At 44.7% G+C, this 22,160-nt stretch overlaps 1 protein-coding gene across 1 annotated transcript in view; it reads left to right on the forward strand.

Annotated features, from left to right (window-relative positions):
- The first annotated feature begins 455 nt into the window (after positions 1–455).
- LOC147109509 (galectin-related protein A) overlaps positions 456–22,160 on the forward strand; it is a 33,608-nt gene continuing 11,903 nt past the window's right edge. The window contains exons 1-2 of the mRNA XM_086003515.1: positions 456–694; positions 1,443–1,531. Of these exons, the coding sequence (XP_085859641.1) occupies positions 512–694; positions 1,443–1,531 (272 nt within the window). The 5' untranslated portion in view covers positions 456–511. The remainder of the gene's footprint in view (positions 695–1,442; positions 1,532–22,160) is intronic.

Genomic DNA, 22,160 nt, shown 5'->3' on the forward strand with positions numbered 1-22,160 from the left:
ATTAATAAATATACCAGTAAGCTCAGTAGTAAATGTACGTGTCTTAATATTGCGAGTGATTGTTCGCAGAAGATAGCTGGAAGGGCAGTGAACGAAAATACCGCAACAGAGCAGCTTATATCCGTTCAAAATAAGTCTGAGCGATCGGTTTAGGAAATAATCTAAAAGTGCACACAGCATTCCGTTTCCTTCATGAGTCTGTGAAGTCAAGAGAAACCCTAATTCGCGCCAAAATATCGCAAATTCAAAAATTTTAAAGGTTACAAACTTTTATATTATATATATGATTGATTGATACGCCCAAAATACACGTGCAAATTTGGATCAGAAACTGTGTTGGCGGGATTTTTTAATTTAAAAAAACCGACGTTTTTGCAGTGTGTTCATTTTGCAGCAAATGTGTGGTATGCGAGATTACTTTATCTGCGCTAAAAAGCCAGGTTGCAGCGGCAGGAGGAGCTGCGGGCGGACAGGCGGAGGCTGTGGGAAGGCCCACCCTGCCGGCGTTGCCATGGCAAGCAGCGCGGCGGCTGCAACTGCTGCTGCTGCCTGTGGTCAGCGAGGATGGAGGCAGGCGGCGGGCTCCAATGGAGCTAACCTCCTCGCCACTCCAACACTCCCTCATCTGACCCCCAACAACCTCTTAAGGAAAAAAAATAGGGGGAAAATGGCGGATAATAACAACTCATCATTTGTAAGTCTTTTAATTTTATTAATAATCCAACAAAAAAAATGCAAATAGCTGAAATGGGTCTTGTTTTAATTTAAAAAGTGGTCATTTTGACGCCGCGATTATATTTTCTTCACCTCTTCCCCTCTCTCCTTCCAACCTGATCAGCTAAAGTGCGGTCGTACTTTTCGATCACCTGGTTATTAAAGTGTGGAGAATAATCTTTGCAAACTACTGGTTTCATTGAAAATGTTTGGCATTTAAGGCTGAGCTTTCGTGGCAAATTCAGGGCTCGCTGCTGCACTTTGGAGCTCAGTCTCGCCACTTCACAGCGAAATGTAATTTTCTGCTGTTGCTGATTTTTTTTTTAAGCACGTGTCCGACCATTTGTTTTCACCGCGGGTCAACTTTTGTTTGTGACTGCTGGCCGGAAAATTGGTTTGTGATCGGAATTATCGTCGTGAATCTAATTAAGATAATTCGGGCTGGTTTATCTGTGTTTTGGAAGTTTTTGTCAGTTAGGGCAAAGTCCATTTTAATGGGAGATTGTAACCAGTTGCTGCAGTGAGGCGGGCGTGTTTACCTTGTACACGTTGCAGGTTCCTTTATAACCCTAAAAGTGTTTCTTTAAACCGAGTATATTATAAACCTTGCGCGTTACCAGTGTTGTAGATCATATCGAAACCTAACGTAATTAAAATGCACCGAAATATTGTTCAGTTTGATGTTGCTTTACAAATTTACATTGTCGGTTGCATTGTTAATTTTACAGGCTGAGCCCTTTGTCGGCGAGATCAAAAATGGGTTGAAACCGTCGATGAAGATGAGCGTTATGGGGATGGTTCATTCAAGGCCTAACAGGTAGAGCGAACTGGGACATCTCTTTCACGCGCGACTGTGGATTCAGGGGTAATTCTCGTTCATCGTGTCCTGCTGCTCAGCATTGTTGCTGCACTGTCTATAGCCCACACATTGATTGATAATCATTTCAGGCCGAGAAGGAGGAATGTTGCTCTCGGCCTCGTATCACAGTTCCGTACACACGAGTGGGTATTGAGTTGCAAAAAGGTGGGTTGGGCAACAAAGGTTTAACCAGTTAAAAATTAAACTTTATTTTGTTTTGTGAAACAGAATAGTAAAGGAACTGAAAACAAAAGTACTGTAAATAACGAATGGAACCTGTGTCATTGTTAGGGACCAGACACAATTGCAATTTTTCCCACAAAGTCTAATGCCTAAAAACATACTGGTGTGGAGATGCCGGTGTTTGACTGGGGTGGACAAATGTAAGAAATCACACAACACCAGGTTATAGTCCAACAGCTTTATTTGAAATCACAAGCTTTCGGAGCGCTGCTCCTTCGTCAGGTGAAGTGGAGAGATGCATAAAAACACAGCTTGTATAGTCAGAGAATAATGTCAGATGTTTACAGGTAATCTTTCTAACTGCCATGTGGCATGTCGGAGGTCATTATTTCAAAAGCATAAACATTCTACTTTTACGAGTTTCTCATTTTGATGCACACTTTGTTTTAGCCCTGTAACAGAGAATGTTTGTTATTGTGCAGAGGAAGAGATACATCTTTTTAATTCCAAAGTTTTTTTGACATGAATTATACCAAGGAAGCATGCAATGGTAAACACCATTGAAAAAATGTGACATTTCAGACCAATTTAGTAGGCATCTCCGTGCTGTGTTCAGTATAGATGTTTCCATTTTCAGGGCTCTTTTGTTTGATTCTTTTCCTAAGGGTGACTCCCTACTAATGTGTCCTCTCCCCTCACTGTTAGTCTCGATCCTGTTCCTGTGGCAGCTGAGATCAGAAATTCACCATATGGGGAATCACAAGCCCCATAACTTTTGATTACTTTCTGTGGAACAGTTACATGGGCAACTTCTGGTACCTCGCCCAAGTGACCATTCTTCATGTGTGGGGAAGCAGGGGCAGGAACTGCTTGTATTTCTGTAGCGCTCCTCGTGTGTAGAAAGAAATCTTGAAATGTTTAAATTAAGGATAAAAGAACACAGAACACCAAGCAGGATGGAAAAAGCGAGCCAATGATTGTATGTCAAGGTTCTGCACCTCCTAACTTAGCCTGAAGCGGCAGTTGGAAAGTTTCACACATGTACGTGCAGGCTGGAGCCAAAGAGGATGGATTTTATTTTACCAACATTAAGCTGGAAGAAATTTTAGTTCTTCTTGGACTTGTTATTGGACAGATAGATGGAGATTGGAGGAACAACCTTTGGATTGATGGAGAAAGCGGAAGTGGAGAGGTAGAGCTGGGTGTCTTCAGCATGTGGAAGCTGACTTTATGCTTTAAGATAATATTGCCAAACGATAGCATGTAAGAGACAAGTAATATACTCCCTAAGGTATACCAGAGGTGACCATGCATGCAGAGGAGGAAAAGCTGTTAAAGGCAATGTAGTGCATGCAGTGTGATGGGTATGGGCTGAGAGAGCAGTGCCAAGAATATGGTTTGCTGACGAGTGACACTGGCGGAGGATAGAGTGGTCAACAATATTGAAGAGGATAAGAGACAGGGAGTCTCAGTCATACAGGATGTGATTTTTGACTTTGACCAATGTTGTGTTGTGTGCAGGTTGGAAGCCAGATTGGAGGATCTTGAACAAGGAGAGGTAGGAATATCATTGTGAGGCTTTATGTACAAGATAAGAGGGCTAAGAGGAAGTGGGAAGAAACTGGAGAGAATAGGATAGGTTGAGTAGAGGGCAGGGGGAGGTGTGGAGCATTCAGAAGAGACAATAGCTAGTTTGCAGATGTTTTCAGTGTTGGGCACACCAAAGCCCACAGGTTCCTTGTATTTTGAGTCTGAGGTGAGGATGGGGATATGGTGGAGGGAGGACTGAGGAGGTGGTTTGTGCTGAAGAAAAGGAGTTTGGAGTTGTTCCCCCTCTTCAGGATGATCTTGGAGTAGTATGTAGTTCTGACCAAGGAGAGGGAGCAACATCGTGAAGCTTGAGGTTGTCTACCCAGATCTAGTGGTGTGCTTGCAGGTCAGTTGATTACCAAGTGCATTCTGGCTAGGAGTTATAGATTTGAGGCTGCAAAGGTGGCTGTAATATTAGGGGAAAAGAGTGTGGGAGGGAGACCTCCTGATTAATGAGGGGTACACGGGCATTGAAGGTGGAAACGAGAGTTGCGGAGGAGATTGACAGAGGTGTCAATGACATCTTGGGTGACAGGCCAGAGGAGTGGGGAGATTAGATTTAGAGGTTGATTGCAAGTGAGCTGGGGTGGGGGGTTCCAGGGGTGGAAAGTGACAGGAAAGGGGTTTGAGGCCAGCAGGTAGGTGCGTAGGTCTTGAGGCCGCATCTGATGACTAGATCAAAGGGATGAGCTGGGAGGAAAAAATGTGGGGGTGAGATTGAGGGAGGCAAGCAGGGCAAGGAAGTGGGGAAGTTAGTTCAGGCGGAGATTAAAATCGCTGAGGATGAGAAATTGCTGAATGCAGAGGTTGAGATTGGACGGAAGAGAAAAGATTTCAGTGAGGAAGGAGCCTAAAGGGATGGTAAATAAAGATCTGAATAGATAGATTGGAGGGATGGTAGGAGTTACAGTGTTCATGTGTGGAGAAAGAGTCAGAAACTGTGTGTAATTGAGATCTCAAGCTGAGAGCCTTACTACCGCCAAGGTGGTTTGCTCAGGGCATGTTATGGAATGTAAAGCCAGGCAGCTAGCTCAGTGAAGGAGATGGAATCATCAGCAGTCAGCCAGTTTTCAATCAGGCCCAGGGCATATATGTTCTCCTGAGCCGAGGCATAGAGCTGAACCACAGATCGCAAGGTGAACAGAGTGCATCGTGAACCAAGTGGGAAGTTGAGAATTTGGTGAAAGTGGGAATTTGGTACAGAGAGGGAAGGAGGTGCTCCTTTTTGCTTTTAATACTTGTAGTGGTTCGTGTAAGCTTAATCAGTAAGTATTTAAAATCTTGTTCTGTGTTTTAGCACTTAGTGCAAGTTAGTGTATATATTAAAAAAATTTAAAGTAATTATAAATAAGTATAGACTAAGATATGGCAGAGCAGGTTGTGAGTCTGGACTGCAGTATGTGGGAGTTTGTGGACAGTATGACTGTCTGGAACGAACAAGTCTTCAATAGATGTCTCCACCTCTAATCTCTTTGGCTCAGAGTCATTGAGCTGGAGTGCGAGTTGGAGACACTCCAACACATAAGGAACAGGTGGAGTATCTGGACAGTTTGGTCCAGACCTCGGTCACATCTCGTACAGAGGTGCAGGATCAGAATGGGGTTGGTGTGACTGATAGTGTACAGAGTAAGGGGATAGAGAACAAGGATCCGGAGAAACTGTACCTGTTGGATAGAATCAGTTTACTTGCTGCCTGTGAGGATAAGGATAAAGACTGTTGGAAGGACAGCCAGAGTGCTGACCATGGCATCTTGGAGCAGGAGGCTGTCCAAAGGGAGGAGGAGGGGAAGCGTAATGTGGTAGTTGTAGGGGATTCAATCATTAGAGGGACAGAGAGCATCCTTTGTAAACAGGATCGAGAGTTCCATATGGTATGTTGCCTACCTGGTGCCAGGTTGAGGGACATCTCGAACCAGCTTGGAAGGATATTGGAGCGGGAAGATTCAGTCATTGTGGTCCATGTTGGGACCAACAACATAGGAAAGAGTAGACAAGAGGTCCTGTTCGGAGAGTACTGGGACCTAAATTTAAAAACAGGACCTCGAGGATTATAATCTCTGGATTATTACCTGAGCCACATGCAAATTGGCGCAGATTAGGGTGGTGAACACATGGCTGAAGGAGTGGTGTGGGAAAAACCGGTTGCATTTCTTGGGACGCTGGTACCAGTACTGGAACAAGAAGAAACTGTACCGTTGGGAAGAGCTCCAGAACCGGACTGGGACCAGAGTCCTAGCGGAAAGGATGAATAGGACAGTCACAAGGACTTTAACTAGTAAATGGGGGTCGCAGGCTCAGATGGAAAAGGTATTATAAATAAAATTCTAAAACAAATGAAAGGGAAGAAAGTAGAGTAATAGTCAGAAATTGTGCTTTAGGCACTATAGGTAAAGGGAAAACTAAAAGATGTAAAGTAATTAAATCAGGAGAAAGAAATAAGAAATGTGTGAGATAAACAACATTAGAGCAGAAGGACAAGTTAGGGTGTGTTTTCCAATTAAGTGTTTTTTATACAAACGCAGAAAGTATAAGGAACAAATTGAATGAATTACAGGCGTAAATTGAACTTGGAGGGTACGACATGGTAGCCATTACTGAGACATGGCTGCAAAATGGTCAGGACTGGGAACTTAATATACCAGGTTATAAGGTCTACAGGAAGGGTAGGGAAACTTGTTATTGGGGAGGAGTAGCCTTAGTGATAAGGGTGAAATTTCTTCAATGATAAGAGAGGATATAATGAAAGATAAGCAGGCAGTGGAGACTTTATGGGTAGAATTAAGAAATAGAAAAGGATTCAAGACTGTAGTGGGAGTTGTGTATAGGCCCCCTGGTAGCAACTGTGAAGTAGCAGAATGTATAAATGCAGAGATTAGACAAACATGTAGTAAAGGCAAAATGGTTTTAATGGAGGATTTTAACTTTCATTTAGATTGGGATAAGCAGACGAGCTCATGTCAGAAAGGTAGCAAATTTCTTGAGTATGTTCAGGATAGTTTTCTGCAGCAATTTGTCCTAGAACCAACAAGGGGACAGGCCATATTAGATTTGATAATGAGTAATGAGCCAGATTTAGTTAACAGCCTAATGGTGCGTGAACATTTATCGAATAGTGATCATAATATGATCGAGTTCAGCATTGTGTTGGAAAGGGCGAAATGCGAAACAGCTACTATGATTCTAAGATTTAGGTAAGGCTGACTTCAACGGGATGAGACAGAGACTGCCCACAGTAAACTGGGCAATTTTGTTAATGGGTAAATCGACAGAAGATCAGTGGGAGATGTTCAAAAAAAAGTGATACAGAACTAGTTTATACACCTGAGGGGCAAGAGCTCTACTTGCCAAAAAAACCCAGCCATGGACGACAAGAGGTAAGGGACAGCATTAAACTAAAAGAAAAAGCATTCAAAAATCCAAAAATAGCACCGATCCTGGTGACTGGGAGAGATACGAAGAACAACAAAAGGTGACAAAACAGATAGTAAGAGCTACAAAAAGGGAGTATGAAAAGAAACTTGCAAGGGGTATCAAAATCAACGCAAAACTTTTTTACAATTATATTAGGAAAAAAAGAGGGTGGTCAGGAGCAATGTGGGCCCTTGAAAACTGATAACGGTGATATTGTAAATGAAAATAAGGAACTGGCCAACATGTTAAATCATTACTTTGTGTCAGTATTTACAGTAGAGGAAGAGGATAGTATGCTGGACACCCCAAAGAAACTAATTTTGAATCCGGGACGGGGACTCGCCATAATTAACGCAAGCCAAATAACAATAAGGAAGAAAATAATGGCACTAAAGAGTGACAAATCACCAGGACCAGATGGTTTCCATCCCATGGTTTTAAAGGAAGTAGGTGAAAACATTGCAGATGCTGTAACTATAATCTTACAAAGTTCTCTCAATTCAGGAACCGTTCCTCTAGATTGCACATGTCACTCCGCTATTTAAGAAAGGGGAGAGAGGGAAACCAGGGAATTATAGACCAAGTTAGCCGAACATCTTTTGTCAGGAAATTACTAGAGTCTATAATTAAGGAGAGAGTGACTGGACACCTTGAAAATTCAGCCGATCTGAGAGGGCCAGCATGGATTTGTAAAGGGTAGGTAACGCCTGACGAACCTGATCGATTTTTTTGAAGAGGTGACTAAAGTAGTGGACAGGGGAATGTTTATGGATGTCCTTTATATGGATTTCCAGAAAGCATTCGATAAAGTCCCTCATAAGAGACTGTTAGCTAAAGTTGAAGCTCATGGAATTGAAGGCAAGTTATTGACCTGGTTAGGAAATTGGCTGAGCGACGGGACAGAAAGTGGATAATGGGCAGGTACTCTAATTGGCAGGATGTGACTACTGGTGTCCCCTGGATCTGTGTTGGAGCCTCAACTATTCACCATATTCATTAACGAATTAGCTGATGGGATAGGGGGTCACATATCCAAGTTTGCCGATGACACAGAGATAGGTGCATTGTAAGCAGTGTAGATAGAAACATAACATTATAAAGAGATATTAATAGATTAAGTGAAATGGGCAAGACTGGCAAATGGATTTCAATATAGGCAAGTGTGAGGTCATCCACTTTGGACCTAAAATGGATAGAACTTTCTAAATGGTGAAAAGCTAGAAACAGTGGAGGTCCAAAGAGACTTAGGGGTCCATATACATAGATCGTTAAATGTCACGGACAGGTACAGAAAATAATTTTTTAAAAGGCTAATGGAATGCTGGCCTTTATATCTAGAGGACTAGAATACAAGGGGGTAGAAGTTATGCTGCAGCTATACAAAACCCTGGTTAGACCACACCTGGAGTACTGTGAGCAGTTCTGGGCACCACACCTTAGGAAGGATTTACTGGCCTTGGAGGGAGTGCAGCGTAGCTTTACCAGAATGATACCCAGACTCCAAGGTTTAAATTACGAGAAGCGATTACATAAACTAGGGTTGTATTCCCTGGAATTTAGACGGTTAAGGGTGATTTGGTTGAAGTTTTCTAGATAATAAGGGTAACTGTAAGAAGTCACACAACACCAGGTTATAGTCCAACAGCTTTATTTGAAATCTCAAGCTTTCGGAGCGCTGCTTCTTCGTCAGGTGAAGTGGAGAAATGCATAAAGACACAGCTTATATAGTCAGAGAATAATGTCAGATGTTTACAGGTAATCTTTCCAACTACCATTTATCGCACCTCGGCAGAGAGATAATCACAGCAATCAAAGGTGTGAATGGTGCCCAAACAGGTCAGTCAGGAAAACATTACATCAAAGAACATGCAGATGCTGGGGTCTGTATGAAAAACAAAAAAAACAGACAAAAAACTTTTTTTTTTGCTGGAAATCACAGCAGGTCCGGCCGCATCTGTGTAGAGAGAACAAGCCAATGTCGACTCGAGTCTGGATGACCCTGCATCAGGTGGGGTTACATGTAGCGTGACATGAACCCAAGATCTCGGTTGAGGCCGTCCTCATGGGTGCGGAACTTGGCTATCAGTTTCTGCTCGACGATTTTGCGTTGTCGTGTGTCTCGAAGGCCGCCTTGGAGAATGCTTACCCGAAGATCAGAGGCTGAATGTCCTTGACTGCTGAAGTGTTCCCCGACTGGGAGGGAACACTCCTGCCTGGTGATTGTTGCGCGGTGTCCGTTCATCCGTTGTCGCAGTGTCTGCATGGTCTCGCCGATGTACCATGCCCCGCCGGTACATCGGCGAGACCATGCAGACACTGCGACAACGGATGAACGGACACCGCGCAACAATCACCAGGCAGGAGTGTTCCCTCCCAGTCGGGGAACACTTCAGCAGTCAAGGACATTCAGCCTCCGATCTTCGGGTAAGCATTCTCCAAGGCGGCCTTCGAGACACACGACAACGCAAAATCGTCGAGCAGAAACTGATAGCCAAGTTCCGCACCCATGAGGACGGCCTCAACCGAGATCTTGGGTTCATGTCACGCTACATGTAACCCCACCTGATGCAGGGTCATCCAGACTCGAGTCGACATTGGCTTGTTCTCTCTACACAGATGCGGCCGGACCTGCTGTGATTTCCAGCAAAAAAAAATGTTTTTTGTCTTTTTTTTGTTTTTCATACAGACCCCAGCATCTGCATGTTCTTTGATGTAATGTTTTCCTGACTGACCTGTTTGGACACCATTCACACCTTTGATTGCTGTGATTATCTCTCTGCCGAGGTGCGATAAATGGTAGTTGGAAAGATTACCTGTAAACATCTGACATTATTCTCTGACTATATAAGCTGTGTCTTTATGCATTTCTCCACTTCTCCTGACGAAGGAGCAGCGCTCCGAAAGCTTGAGATTTCAAATAAAGCTGTTGGACCATAACCTGGTGTTGTGTGACTTCTTACATTTGTCCACCCCAGTGTCCGGCATCTCCACATTAAGGGTAACTGATGGGGTAGATAGGGAGAAACTATTTCTGCTGGTTGGGGAGTCTAGGACCAGGGGACATAGCCTAAAAATTAGAGCCAGGCCTTTCAGGAGTGAAGTTAGGAAACACTTCTACATGCAAAAGGTGGTAGAAGTTTGGAACTCTCTTCTGCAAATGGCAGTTGATGCTAGATCAGTTGTTAATTTTAAATCTGAGATTGATAGATTTTTGTTAACCAAAGATATTAAGGGATATGGGGCAAAGGTGGGTATGTGGAGTTAGGTCACAGATCAGCCATGATTTCACTGAATGGTGGAACAAGCTCAAGGGGATAAATGGCCTACTCCTGTTTCTATGTTCTCCCAAGATAAGGTCATGGATGAGGAGAGCCTTGTCCTCAAGATAGCGAACACTTCGACGGGTGATGTGGAGAGGGAAGGTGGTTGGCGGTTTGCTGGATGGATGATAAAGAATGAGTTAGGGAGAGTGCGATGGGGAGGCGCTTTAAGAGATTAGCCCCAGAGAAATGTGACCGGTGGGAAAAGCGCTGGGAGATGGGAATGAGACAGTTGGGTGACCACTGGAGCAAAGGTCGATAGTGTACGCCACTTTGAGCAAGACAGGATTCCCAGATTCAGGCAGAGAGAGATTGTAAACTAGTCCAGTAGGAACAAGCGCCTAAGGTGGCAGAGGGACTGGAGTTTTACGGAGAAGTAATAGTGAGTAGGGCTGGAACAATTAGTTTGGGTGGAGAAGGAGACGAGGGAAGACATGCAAGTGCTGAGGATCCAATTTGGTCATCACCAGATATCCACATACACACATATTCAACAAAGGTCACTAGATAGGGATCAGAAGCAGGAGCCAAGTTAGCTTATCTTAACCATTTAGCTATGATAAATTAACTCAGCACGGAATAGGTATCACACCCGGGACCTTCTGTGGCTCAGTTACTCACTGGATATATTCACTGAGCTATTGGGGGGGCCCACTTTAAATATCTATTCATGCTACAGGAGACAATTTCACAAAATGGACACGAAGATAATTGGGAAGATGCTAGACAATTTTGCCCTTCTCTGGTAATGGCAGCAAAAAAAATTCCTAACAAATGAGCCAAATTTAAGGATTCCAATGTACGACAAGGCTACGAATACTACAGTTGAAAGTTAATATCAACTAACAAATTTGGGAATAGAATGCTTCTTGCTGGGGGGAGGGAGGGCAAGGGGACAGGAGGAAATAGTACAGATTTCTTTATCTCTAGCACTGTGACGAACAGGCGACGAGAAAAGAAAAAAAATCAAAGAGAACAGAGTTCATGTGAGGTTGGAGTTCTTGGCACAGGAAGAATTAGCATTCCCCTTTCTTTAGTAAACATGCCGTGTATATCATAGTTTACTTTCTCATGGCCCTGGGGAGGAGGATAGTTCTTAGCAAGAAAGCTCAACATTCTCAAGGCTTGATCACTAACTATTTAAGTACTGGTGATTCATCTTCAGTCAAAAATATATGAATCCTGTATTTCTCCTCGTTCCCAAGTTTCAACTATGCTATTTATAACAGCAGCACAATTTCACACTAACTACGAATTAATGCAAAATGTACCAACACAGTACAGAAAAGGGTTACATTTATCCTTGAGCTAGTTCTGCATCACTCATAACAAGCGCAAAACTTTGTCTTTTATCAATTTTGTACAAGATAGTGGCCATGACTGGATTGATTTACATTGAACAAAAAAAAAGTTACTCATGCTGAAATGTAGTTTAATTTGTATTTTATGCCTTGATTTCTTGAAGCTCTCTCAAAAATAATACGGTTGAAGGTAGTGAAGAGTAGTAGGACATAAGTAAACATCTGCGATTCTCTAATTGACAGTTTCCAATTTTGGATTTGTTGGTGAGCAGGAAGGAGCAACACTTTTTTTGCAGTATTTGAACGTAACTATGTGAGACTTTATGGTAAAGAAACTTTGCAGTTCTGGGAAAAAAATAAGGCTGAAATATTGAGTTCAGGCAGTTTGTCACTTTCCCATGAATTTTTTCACAAAATATTCCTTTTAAAAATAACTGACCAAATTCCTGCCCCATCTCCTTTTGCTGTGATATGGTTTCAAGGTTGTCTGGTACCTTATTCAAGTAGCCATTGTTTATACGTCAGCCTTAGTCATAAATGGCCAACACAGTCGAATCGGATGCCATCCTCATCTGACATCCAACACATGGTCGGAGCCCTGGCTGATTTTTTTTGTATTATTATTGAGGCTTATTGTAGTGGCATTAACACTTGAGTTCAGTTAACTCCGCACAGATGAGGATTTCCCTGTTTTTTATGGCTCTCAGCTCACTGGATTAAATCACTGAGCCAATGAGGGAGTACTTCCCATTAACTTCAGTAAGAAAGTGAAATGACTTTTAGAAGTTTAGTTCTGGCTCCAAGGCAGTTGATGTTGAACTGAAGCCAGTGTACTCATCCCTAGGTCAAGACAGTGACACAGAAGAAGAAACAAACAGCTGATTCTACATAGGATATATGGCACAGAAACAGGCCATTCGGCCCAACCAGTCCATGCCGGCATTTATGCTCCACACGAGCCTCCTCCTGTCTTTCCTCATCTAAATCTATCAGCATAACCCTCTATTCCCTTTTCCTTCATATGCTTGTCCAGCCTCCCCTTAAATGCATCTATACTATTCGCTTCAACCACTCCCTGTGGTCGCGAGTTCCACATTCTCACCACTCTGGGTAAAGACATTTTTTCTGAATTCCCTATTGGATTTCTTGGTGACTATCTTCTATTGATGGCCTCTAGTTATGCTCTTCCCCACAAGTGGAAACATTCTCTGTATCCACTCTTATCAAAACCTTTCATAATTTTAAAGACCTCTATTAGGTCACCCCTCAGCCTTTTTTCAAGAGAAAAGAGACCCAGCCTGTTCATCCTTTCCTGATACGTATACCCTCGCATTTCTGGTATCATCCTTGTAAATCTTCTCTGCACCCTCTCCAGTTCCTCTATATCCTTTTTATAATACGGCGACCAGAACTGTATGCAGTACTCTAAGTGTGGTCTAACCAAGGTTCGATGTAGGTTTAGATTCTGGTCAGATGAAACTGTAGTGTCTCAACATTTTCTGTCCAATCCCCAGCTCAACCTCAGTCCTCAATTACACCCTAAACATCCATCCCTCCTCCTCAGGACTAGTGTATGCACCCACCCAAACAAGGACAATGCAGTTTTAAAGAAAGTTTAAAGTGCAGCAGTTCCTTTCATATAGTAGGCTTGTATTCCCTTGAGTATAGAGGATTAAGGGGTGATCTAGTTGAGGTGTTCAAGATGATTAAAGGATTTGATAGGGTAGATAGAACATAACTATTTCCTGTGGTAGAGGAGTCCAGAACAAGGGGGCATAACCTTAAAAATAGAGCTAGGCTGTTCTGCGGTGATGTCAAGAAGCACCTCTTTACACAAAGGGTAATGGAAATCTGGAACTCCCTCCCCAAAAAGCTCGAGGCTGGGTCAATTGAAAAATTCAAAACTGAGAGTGATAGATTTTTGTTAAGTAAGGGTATTAAGGGATATGGAACCAAGGTGGATAAATAGAGTTAAGATACAGATCTGCCATGATCTAATTGAATGGCGGAACTGGACCGAGGGGCTCAGTGGCCTACTATTCCTATGTTCATATACTTTTGTCTTGTTTTTTAGTAATCTTGCAGTTCCACATCATTTCCCAGTACAGGATGGACACACAAACAAATGACCTGTTCCCCAGAATGTGCCACTAGTGAGGACATGTGAGTGCATGTGAGCAGCCCAGTTTGCCTCACATTTTACATCAAATCCTGGCAGCCCTGCCACGATTAGGAATTTATTACGCTGGAAATGACATGTATGAACTCTCAAGTCATGCAACCCTGGGATATATCAAATACTGTGCCAGTGAACAATCTGCTACAGCGGCAGTTTTTGACTCATCTACATAGCCAACAATTAGACATTATGGTTTTTTTTAACATGGGGAATCTGCAGGACAAATCACCCCTTTATTATGAAGTTGAACATTGCATTTTGTGCCTTAGCCTTCATGAAAATACCCTGCTGCAGAAAATCACATAAGTTATCTTTTTTCCAGAAAAGGATATAAATTTTCAGGGGGAATATGGTAAATTTTAAAAGTACTTCAAAGATTAAACAGAATGCAGAGCAACCATTACCATGAGGAAAGTTGAGATTGGTTGCTCTTAGAGGTTTCTAAGTGCCGCAGAATTTTCCTAAACATCCTCTATCCAATTGCAGTTTCACTACCGGATTCAGGCCAGCCTTGACGTAAATTCTTTCACCCATAAATGCCCTTTACAAATGAGACTGGCTGAAGCATTTCGCGGTGGCAGGAGGAAATACACCTTGAGGAGAACTGGGATATTTAAAGTTGAGATGTCCCGATATTAGTAATTCATTGACAAGGCTGCAGCTTCTGAAAAAAAAAGTGAGGAGGCGGATCTGTAGTTCCTCATCTAAAAATATATGTTGAGTGATTGAACAGTGGAATTATCTTGTAACAGTGTGGTACTAATTGTTCCAGCATGTTGCAATCCTTCCATTTTGGAGCACTGTAATGGAGACTCCTGCTAACTCGCTTATGCACCACCCTTAAGCTTTCTTTTCTGTTCACCTCCTGTTTCTACAGCTTTTTAAAAAATCTATGACCTAGTAATTTCCTATTTTTTTTCAGCTATAACTACATCCTTTGGAGCTGACCTGAACAACCCAGTTACAATAATCAAAGGTTTTTTTGAATGTAGTAAAAGTTCAGTTTACCATTCAGAGAGTGGATTATAGAAGTTAAGCATTCACTCTACTTCTAGGATAACTTGAGGCCCTGTCTGCCTGTTAAGGTGGACGTAAAAGATCCCACGGCACTATTTGAAGAAGAGCAGGGGAGTTTCTCCCTGTTTCTTGGCCAACATTTATCAGTCACAACCAATATCACTAAAAACGGAATTGGTCATTTACCTAATTTTTGTTTGTGTGATTTTGCTATGCACAGATTGGCTGTTTACCTACATTGGTAATGAAGCACCTTGGGGGTATCCTGAGGACGTGAAAAGCGCTGTGCAAGTACAAGTTCTTTCTTTGTACTACATATAAATTAGGTTTTAGTATTCAGCATAAATTTCTAGAAGAGTGTGTTTTAATGCATGAAAGAAAACCCATCTCAGATTGCTGCCTGTATCAGAGGATCAGGCCAATATTAAATCCTCCTTCCCCGCCCCCCCCCCCCCCCCCCCTCATTGTTTTGCATTCATAATTTTCAGGTGAGGTGGGGAAAGTTTGTATACTGACATCTCTCCATAAATTTTATGAAGGATTGTGATAAAAATCAAAGATCTTCCATCTGAAATATCAACAAGAGAGTGACAAGGCATTCAGTTCCATGTCAGCAGCAAAGGATGCCAGTTCAATCCCCACAGCACTAGACTTCCAACCGTAGCCACCTGTGGGATGCAAAAAAGAGAAAGGAAGAAAAAGTGAGAGTGCCAACACCATGTCCCGCACTAAGTTCCACTCATCTGTCATCCCTGTCTTTACTAACCTATTCTGGTTTCCTATTCCCCACCCCCGCCATTGAATCTAAAATTCTGACCGTAATCTATATATTTCTCCATTGCCTTGCTCCACTTACCTCTGACCTCCACTAGCCTTATGTGCCCACTGACTCTGTCTTCTGTTCTGGTCTTCTGTGCATCCCTTCTGTCCTTCAGTTCTCTCGGTCTTACTCTTTGGAACGCCCCAAAAATCGAAAGTTTTTGTACTTCTCTTTCCACCCTGAAAAGTCTCCTGAAAACCACTCACTTCAACCAAGCCTTTGGTCACCTCTCAACAGCTCGATATCAGTTCTTTTCTTCCTCTGAAGTGCCTTGGGATGTTTTATCTTGAAGATGCTGTATGACTGTAAATTATATCAAGAAACGGCTGAGCGCACTGGATACCGCAAAGGCTATGGGCCCCAACAACTTGTGCTCCAGAACTAGTTGCACCTCAAGCCAAGCAGTTCCAGTATAGCTAAAACACTGGCATCTACCCGACAATATGGAAAACTGCCCAGGTATGTCCTGTCCACAAAAAGCAGGACAATTCCAACCCGGCGAATTATCACCCCATCAGTCTACTCTCAATCATCAGCAAAGTGATGGAAGGTGTTGTCGACAGTACTATCGAGCGGCATTTATTCACCAATAACCTGCTCACCGATGCTCAGTTTGGGTTCCACCAGGACCATTTGGCTCCAGACCTCATTAAAGCCTTGGTCCAAACGTGGACAAAAGAGCTGAATTCCAGAGGTGAGGTGAGAGTGACTGCCATTGACATCAAGGCAGCATTTGACCAAGTGTGGCATCAAGGAGCTCTAGTAAAATTGAAGTCAATGGGAATCGGGGGGAAAACTCTCCACTGACTAGAGTCATACCTAGCGCAAAGGAAGATGGTTGTGGTTGTTGGAGGTCAATCATCTCAGCTCCAGGACATCACTGCAGGAGTTCCTCAGGGCAGTATCCTAGGCCCAACCATCTTCAGCTGCTTCATCAATGACCTTCCCTCCATCATAAGGTCAGAAGTGGGGAGATGTTCGCTGATGATTGCACAGTGCTCAGTTCCATTCGCAACTCCTCAGATAATGAAGCAGTCCGTGCCCGTATGCAGCAAGACCTGGCAAGTAACATTCGCGCCACACAAGTGCCAGGCAATGACTATCTCCAACAAGCGAGAGTCTAACCACCGCCCCTTGACATTCAACGGCATTACCATCGCTGAATCCCCTACCATCAACATGCTGGGGGTCACCATTGACCAGAAACTTAACTGGACAAGCCTCATAAATACTGTGGCCACAAGAGCAGGTCAGCGGCTGGGTATTCTGCGGCGCGTGTCTCACCTCCTGACTCCCCAAAGTCTTTCCACCATCTACAAGGGACAAGTCAGGTGTGATGGAATACTCCACTTGCCTGGATGAATGCAGCTCCAACAACAATTAAGAAGCTCGACACCATCCAAGACAAAGCAGCCCGCTTGATTAGCACCCCATCCACCACCTTAAACATTCACTCCCTCCACCACTGGTGCACCGTGGCTGTAGTGTACCATCTACAAGATGCACTGCTGCAACTCGCCAAGGCTTCTTCGACAGCACCTCCCAAACCCACGACCTCTATCAGCTAGAAAAACAAGGGTATCAGGCGCATGGAAACACCATCACCTGCAAGTTCCCCTCCAAGTTACACACCATCCTGACTTGGAAATATATTGCCGTTCCTTCATCATCGCTGGGTCAAAATCCTGGCACTCTGGGGCGGTGTGATCGGCAGAGACGGGGTAGGGAAAGACAACTCCAACGGTACCCTCCTCCTGTCAATGTTTAGAACATGGCCTTGTCATAACCAACACCTCGTTCCGTCAGAGAGACAAGTACAAGGCTTCATGGCAGCACCCTCGCTCCAAGTACTGGCATCTGACTACGTCATCGTCCGAGCTGGACAGACCACCGCCTAATCCGCTCTGTCATCACCATCAATGTAGCCCCAAAACAGCGGCAGCAACAGAAACAATGCCACAGGAAAATTAACGTTGGAGCACTCAAAAGATCCTGCTAAGAAAGCCCTATTCAGCTTGCGCCTCACAAACAACCTGACGACTCCCAGTGATGCAGAGACACAGAGTGCCCACAGCGCCTGGTCTGCACTCAAGGCCTCCATAATCAGCACCTGTGAAGAGACGCTCGGTCACTCGACCAGGAAACACTAAGACTGGTTCGACGAGAACGACCAGGAGATCCAGGAGCTAATAAGCGGCAAGCGCAAGGCATTCCTGATCTGGAAACAGCAACAGAACTCGAGAGCAAGAAAGCAGCTCTACAGATGCCTGAAAACCGAGGTCCAACAAAAAACTCGCGACCTAAAGAACAGATGGTGGGTGGAGAAAGCGCAGGAGATCTAGCAGCTAGCCGACAACCACAACGTGCGTGGATTCTTTAGCGCAGTCAAGACCATCTACGGCCCAAGCACCCAAGGCCCTACCCCACTGCGGTCCAAGAACGGAGAGGTACTCATCAAGGACAGCGAGGCAGTAAGTGCCCGCTGGAAGGAGCACTTCGAAGATCCCCTTAACTATGACTCTGTCTTCGACACGAGTGTCCTCAACTCCATCCCGCAGCATGCTACCCACAGCATGCTACCCGCCACCATCTCAGCACAACCCCAGCCTGACATGAGGTTGAAAAGGCCATCCGACAACTGAAGAACAACAAGGCCTCGGGAGCAGATGGAATCCCTGCCGAGGCACTAAAGCATGGCGGAGAAGCACTACTGGCGCGAATTCATGAACTCATTTCTCTTATCTGGAAGGAGGAGAGCATGCCAGGGGATCTCAGAGATGCCGTAATTGTGACCATCTTCAAGAAAGGTGACAAGTCCGATTGCGGTAATTACAGAGGAGTTTCCCTGCTGTCTGCCACAGGGAAAGTCATCGCAAGAATCCTCCTCAATTGCCTTCTCCCAGTGGCCGAAGAGCTGCTCCCAGAGTCGCAATGCGGATTCCGCCCACTAAGGGGCACAATGGACATGATCTTCACCGCACGTCAATTACAAGAGAAATGGAGGGAACAGCACCAACCGCTGTACATGGCCTTCTTTGATCTCACAAAGGCCTTCGATACTGTCAGCCGTGGAGGATTATGGAGTGTCCTCCTCAAATTCGGCTGCCCTCAAAAGTTTGTCACCATCCTCCGCCTGCTTCACGACGACATGCAAGCCGTGATCCTGACCAACGGTCCCACCACAGACCCAATTCACGTATGAACCAGGGTCAAGCAAGGCTGTGTCATCGCACCAACGCTCTTCCCGATCTTCCTTGCTGCAATGATCCATCTCACCCTCAGTAAGCTCCCCGCTGGAGTGGAGCTAATTTACAGAACAAACGGGAAATTGTTCAAACTCTGTCACCTCCAGTCCAGGTCCAAGGTCGTCCTATCCTCTGTCGTCGAATTACAGTATGTAGACGACGCTTGCGTCTGCGCTCACTCGGGGGTCGAACTCCAAACCATCGTCAACACCTTCACCGAAGCGTACGAGAGCATGGGCCTTACGCTAAACTTCATAAGACAAAGGTCCTCTACCAACCTGCCCCCGCCACACAGTACTGCCCCCCGATTATCAAAATCCATGACAAGGCCGTGGACAACGTGGACCACTTTCCATACCTCGGGAGCCTACTGTCAGCAAGGGCAGACGTCGACAACTAGGTCCAACACCGCCTTCAGTGTGCCAGTGCAGCCTTCGGTCGCCTGAGGAAGAGAGTGTTTGAAGACCAGGACCTCAAACCTGGCACTAAGCTCATGGTCTACAGAGCAGCAGTGATACCTGCCCTGCTATATGCCTCAGAGACATGGACCATGTACAGCAGGCACCTCAAAGCACTGGAAAGGTACCACCAACGCTGCCGCCGCAAGATCCTGCAAATTCATTGGCAGGATAGGTGCACCAACGTCCGTGTTCTTGCTCAGACCAACATCCCTAGCATCGAAGCTTTGACCATGCTCGATCAGCTCCGATGGACAGGTCACATTGTCCGCATGCCCGATACGAGACTCCCAAAACAAGTGCTCTACTCGGAGCTCCGGCACGGCAAGAGAGCCCCAGGTGGGCAGAGGAAACGCTTCAAGAACACCCTCAAAGCCTCCTTAAAAAAAGTGTAACATCCCCATCGACACCTGGGAATCCCTGGCCAAAGACCGTACAGAGTGGAGGAGAAGCATCCGGGAAGGCGCCGAACACCTCGAGTCTCTTCGCCAGGAGCAAGCGGAAGCCAAGCGCAAGGAGCGCACGTCAACCCAAGCACCCCACCCACCCGCCCCTTCAACCACCGTCTGCCCCACCTGTGACAGAGACTTGGACTCATCAGTCTCCTGCAAACTCATTTTTAATGTGGAAGCAAGTCATCCTCGGTTCCGAGGGACTGCCTAAGAAGAAGAGAACTCCCTCCCTGACAGCACTGTGGGAGAACCTTCACCACACGGACTGCAGCGGTCCGAGAATGCGGCTCACCACCACCTTCTCCAGGGCAATTGGGGATGGGCAATAAATGCTGACCTTGCCAGCGATGCCTACATCCACAAACTAATAAAAAAAAGTTATTGTTGCTGTTGGCGAAGGACGAAGGAGAAATCTATTGTATGCTTCTTAGTAGCCAGCTCAGAATAGCATTGCTTGTAGACTCAGAGCAGGTCACTCACTTTCCCTCTTGACCACAGTATAAATGAGAGGGATTCATGGCATATCATAAAAATTTGGTGATGTCTTCCTCTGCATTGGTTTCAACTAATTCATAAATGTGTTGTTTGTAAACAAGTTTATGAATTCACTAAGACTGACTGACGACATGTTTATCAATCACTTAAAACTCATGCATTGAGGAAAATACTAAAGACACAAAAGGCATCATCTAGACACAAAAGGCATCAAGGGGTATGGGGAGAGAGCAGGAATATGGTATTGAGAGAGAGGATCAACCATGATCCTATTGAATGGCGGAGCAGGCTCGAAGGGCCGAATAGCCTACTCCTGCTCCTATTTTTCTATGTTTCTAAAATAGGTGTAATTTTCTGTCACATTTTGGGTGTCAGCGTCACACATGCAAGTTTGTGCCACACTTTTTAAGATAAAAGTATATATAAAAATAAAGCCAATCAGAGTTCTAGTTCACCTGAGGAGCTGCTTAAGAGCAATTTGTTTCTTATTGACCTCAGGAAGGCACAGCAATTAGACCTGGTGTCCTTAAAGTAATACAGACCAACTGTAACAGCAGAAAAATACATTTATGTTTTATATACTAATATACAATACTCCCCTGTCTTCATTAAACAACAGATTCACTGATTTACTGTGAGCAGCACCATGGGAGATCCACTAATGCATATAAAAGTTTTGAGCTGCATCTATTACACATGCAAATTTCTGTGCCATGTTGGGAATACAATAGAAAGAAAATTAATAATTTCCTGTCAGTTTTATAGAAACTTCCCCAACAACAGAATATCTAATTGACCTCAGGATGAGCTTATTTACGGCAAGAAAACCTTGTGGCCTTCAAGGATGATGTACCATGCAACACACAGCACCCCCCAGCAGCAAAATAACGTATTGGCCCCAAAAGCCCACAATGTTTTTGAGGCATCTGGGGCAGCCGAAACAGGAATTTGTGGCTGGACATCTACTTTGTTAGAACTGGGGTCTCTTAGGGAAGTGGGCGGATCCTGCATCTGCTCTATTCGAAATGTAGGTTATAGCTGCAAGTGAAACTGACGGGATGACATCACATCACCTTTGGAATTCCCGCAAGTTCCGCCTCCAGTGGTTCCAAAGTAATGTACACCTGTACGAAACGGATACGGAAATGTCAAGAAGGTGGAAGTGGACCCACCAGATACTAAAAGGCTACTGTACGAAAACAGGGATGGGGGCCCCGTTTTTTTGTTGTGCCAAATCAGTTGCTTTGTCTTCAGTCGCTTGCCAATGCTGCAACGTCTGCCATGCCCCATCCCAAGCGGGCATCCCATCTATGCTGATATTGGCACAGGCACCCACCACTGTGTATAAGTTATCTGACCTTGGGCATTCTGATGAGGTCAGACACATAATTTAGTGTTACTCCGCCATTGTTACACTGGCAAAGTGAGGTCAAGGATTTTCAGCCCCATTGTACGTAGCATGGCATAATGCTGTTGCCTTATAAATAGCATAAGCTTTTGAGTTATTGTGAGCAATGCCATAGGACATTTGCTAGTATAGATACAGACAAAAGCTAATCTTGTAGACTCGCCTCTATTTGAAATTGGTTGTCCTTTTCTCTGGCTTTCTCCAGGTCTGGACTCAAACATGCAACAAAATCAGAATCATAGTCGTTTTATTTAGAGTACTGTGACATCACCTTTGGTACCTGTTTTCAGTTCCATAACAGACTAATCAGATGAGAGTGTCTACCCTAAGCAAGGTAGAAGAGTCCTCTTCCCCCTCCTTCCCCCTTCACCCCCATTGCCAGCAGAGGGGAGAGGGTCTGCTGGCTCCCCCCTCCCTTTCTCCCCCCCCCCCTCCCCCTCTCACCCCCCCTCCTCTCCCCTTTCCCCTCCTTCGCGCTCTCTCTTCCCCCCCCAGTCGCTCTCTCTCTTTCCCCCGTCGCGCTCTCTCTTCCCCCCCAGTCGCGCGCTCTCTCTCTTCCAACAACAACATGCCCTCAAAAATCCCTCGGCACCGCCGGGCACTTCAGCTAGTATATTATAATATACAATTAATAATCTCACAAATAACTTGTCACACTTGGTGTGTCCTTAGTACTAAAAAGACATGCATTTTTGATTGACTCAAATA

The sequence above is a fragment of the Somniosus microcephalus genome, chromosome 12, assembly GCF_052327205.1.
Source record: "Somniosus microcephalus isolate GS21.2 chromosome 12, FLI_Smic_1.0, whole genome shotgun sequence".
Classification (NCBI taxonomy): domain Eukaryota; kingdom Metazoa; phylum Chordata; class Chondrichthyes; order Squaliformes; family Somniosidae; genus Somniosus; species Somniosus microcephalus.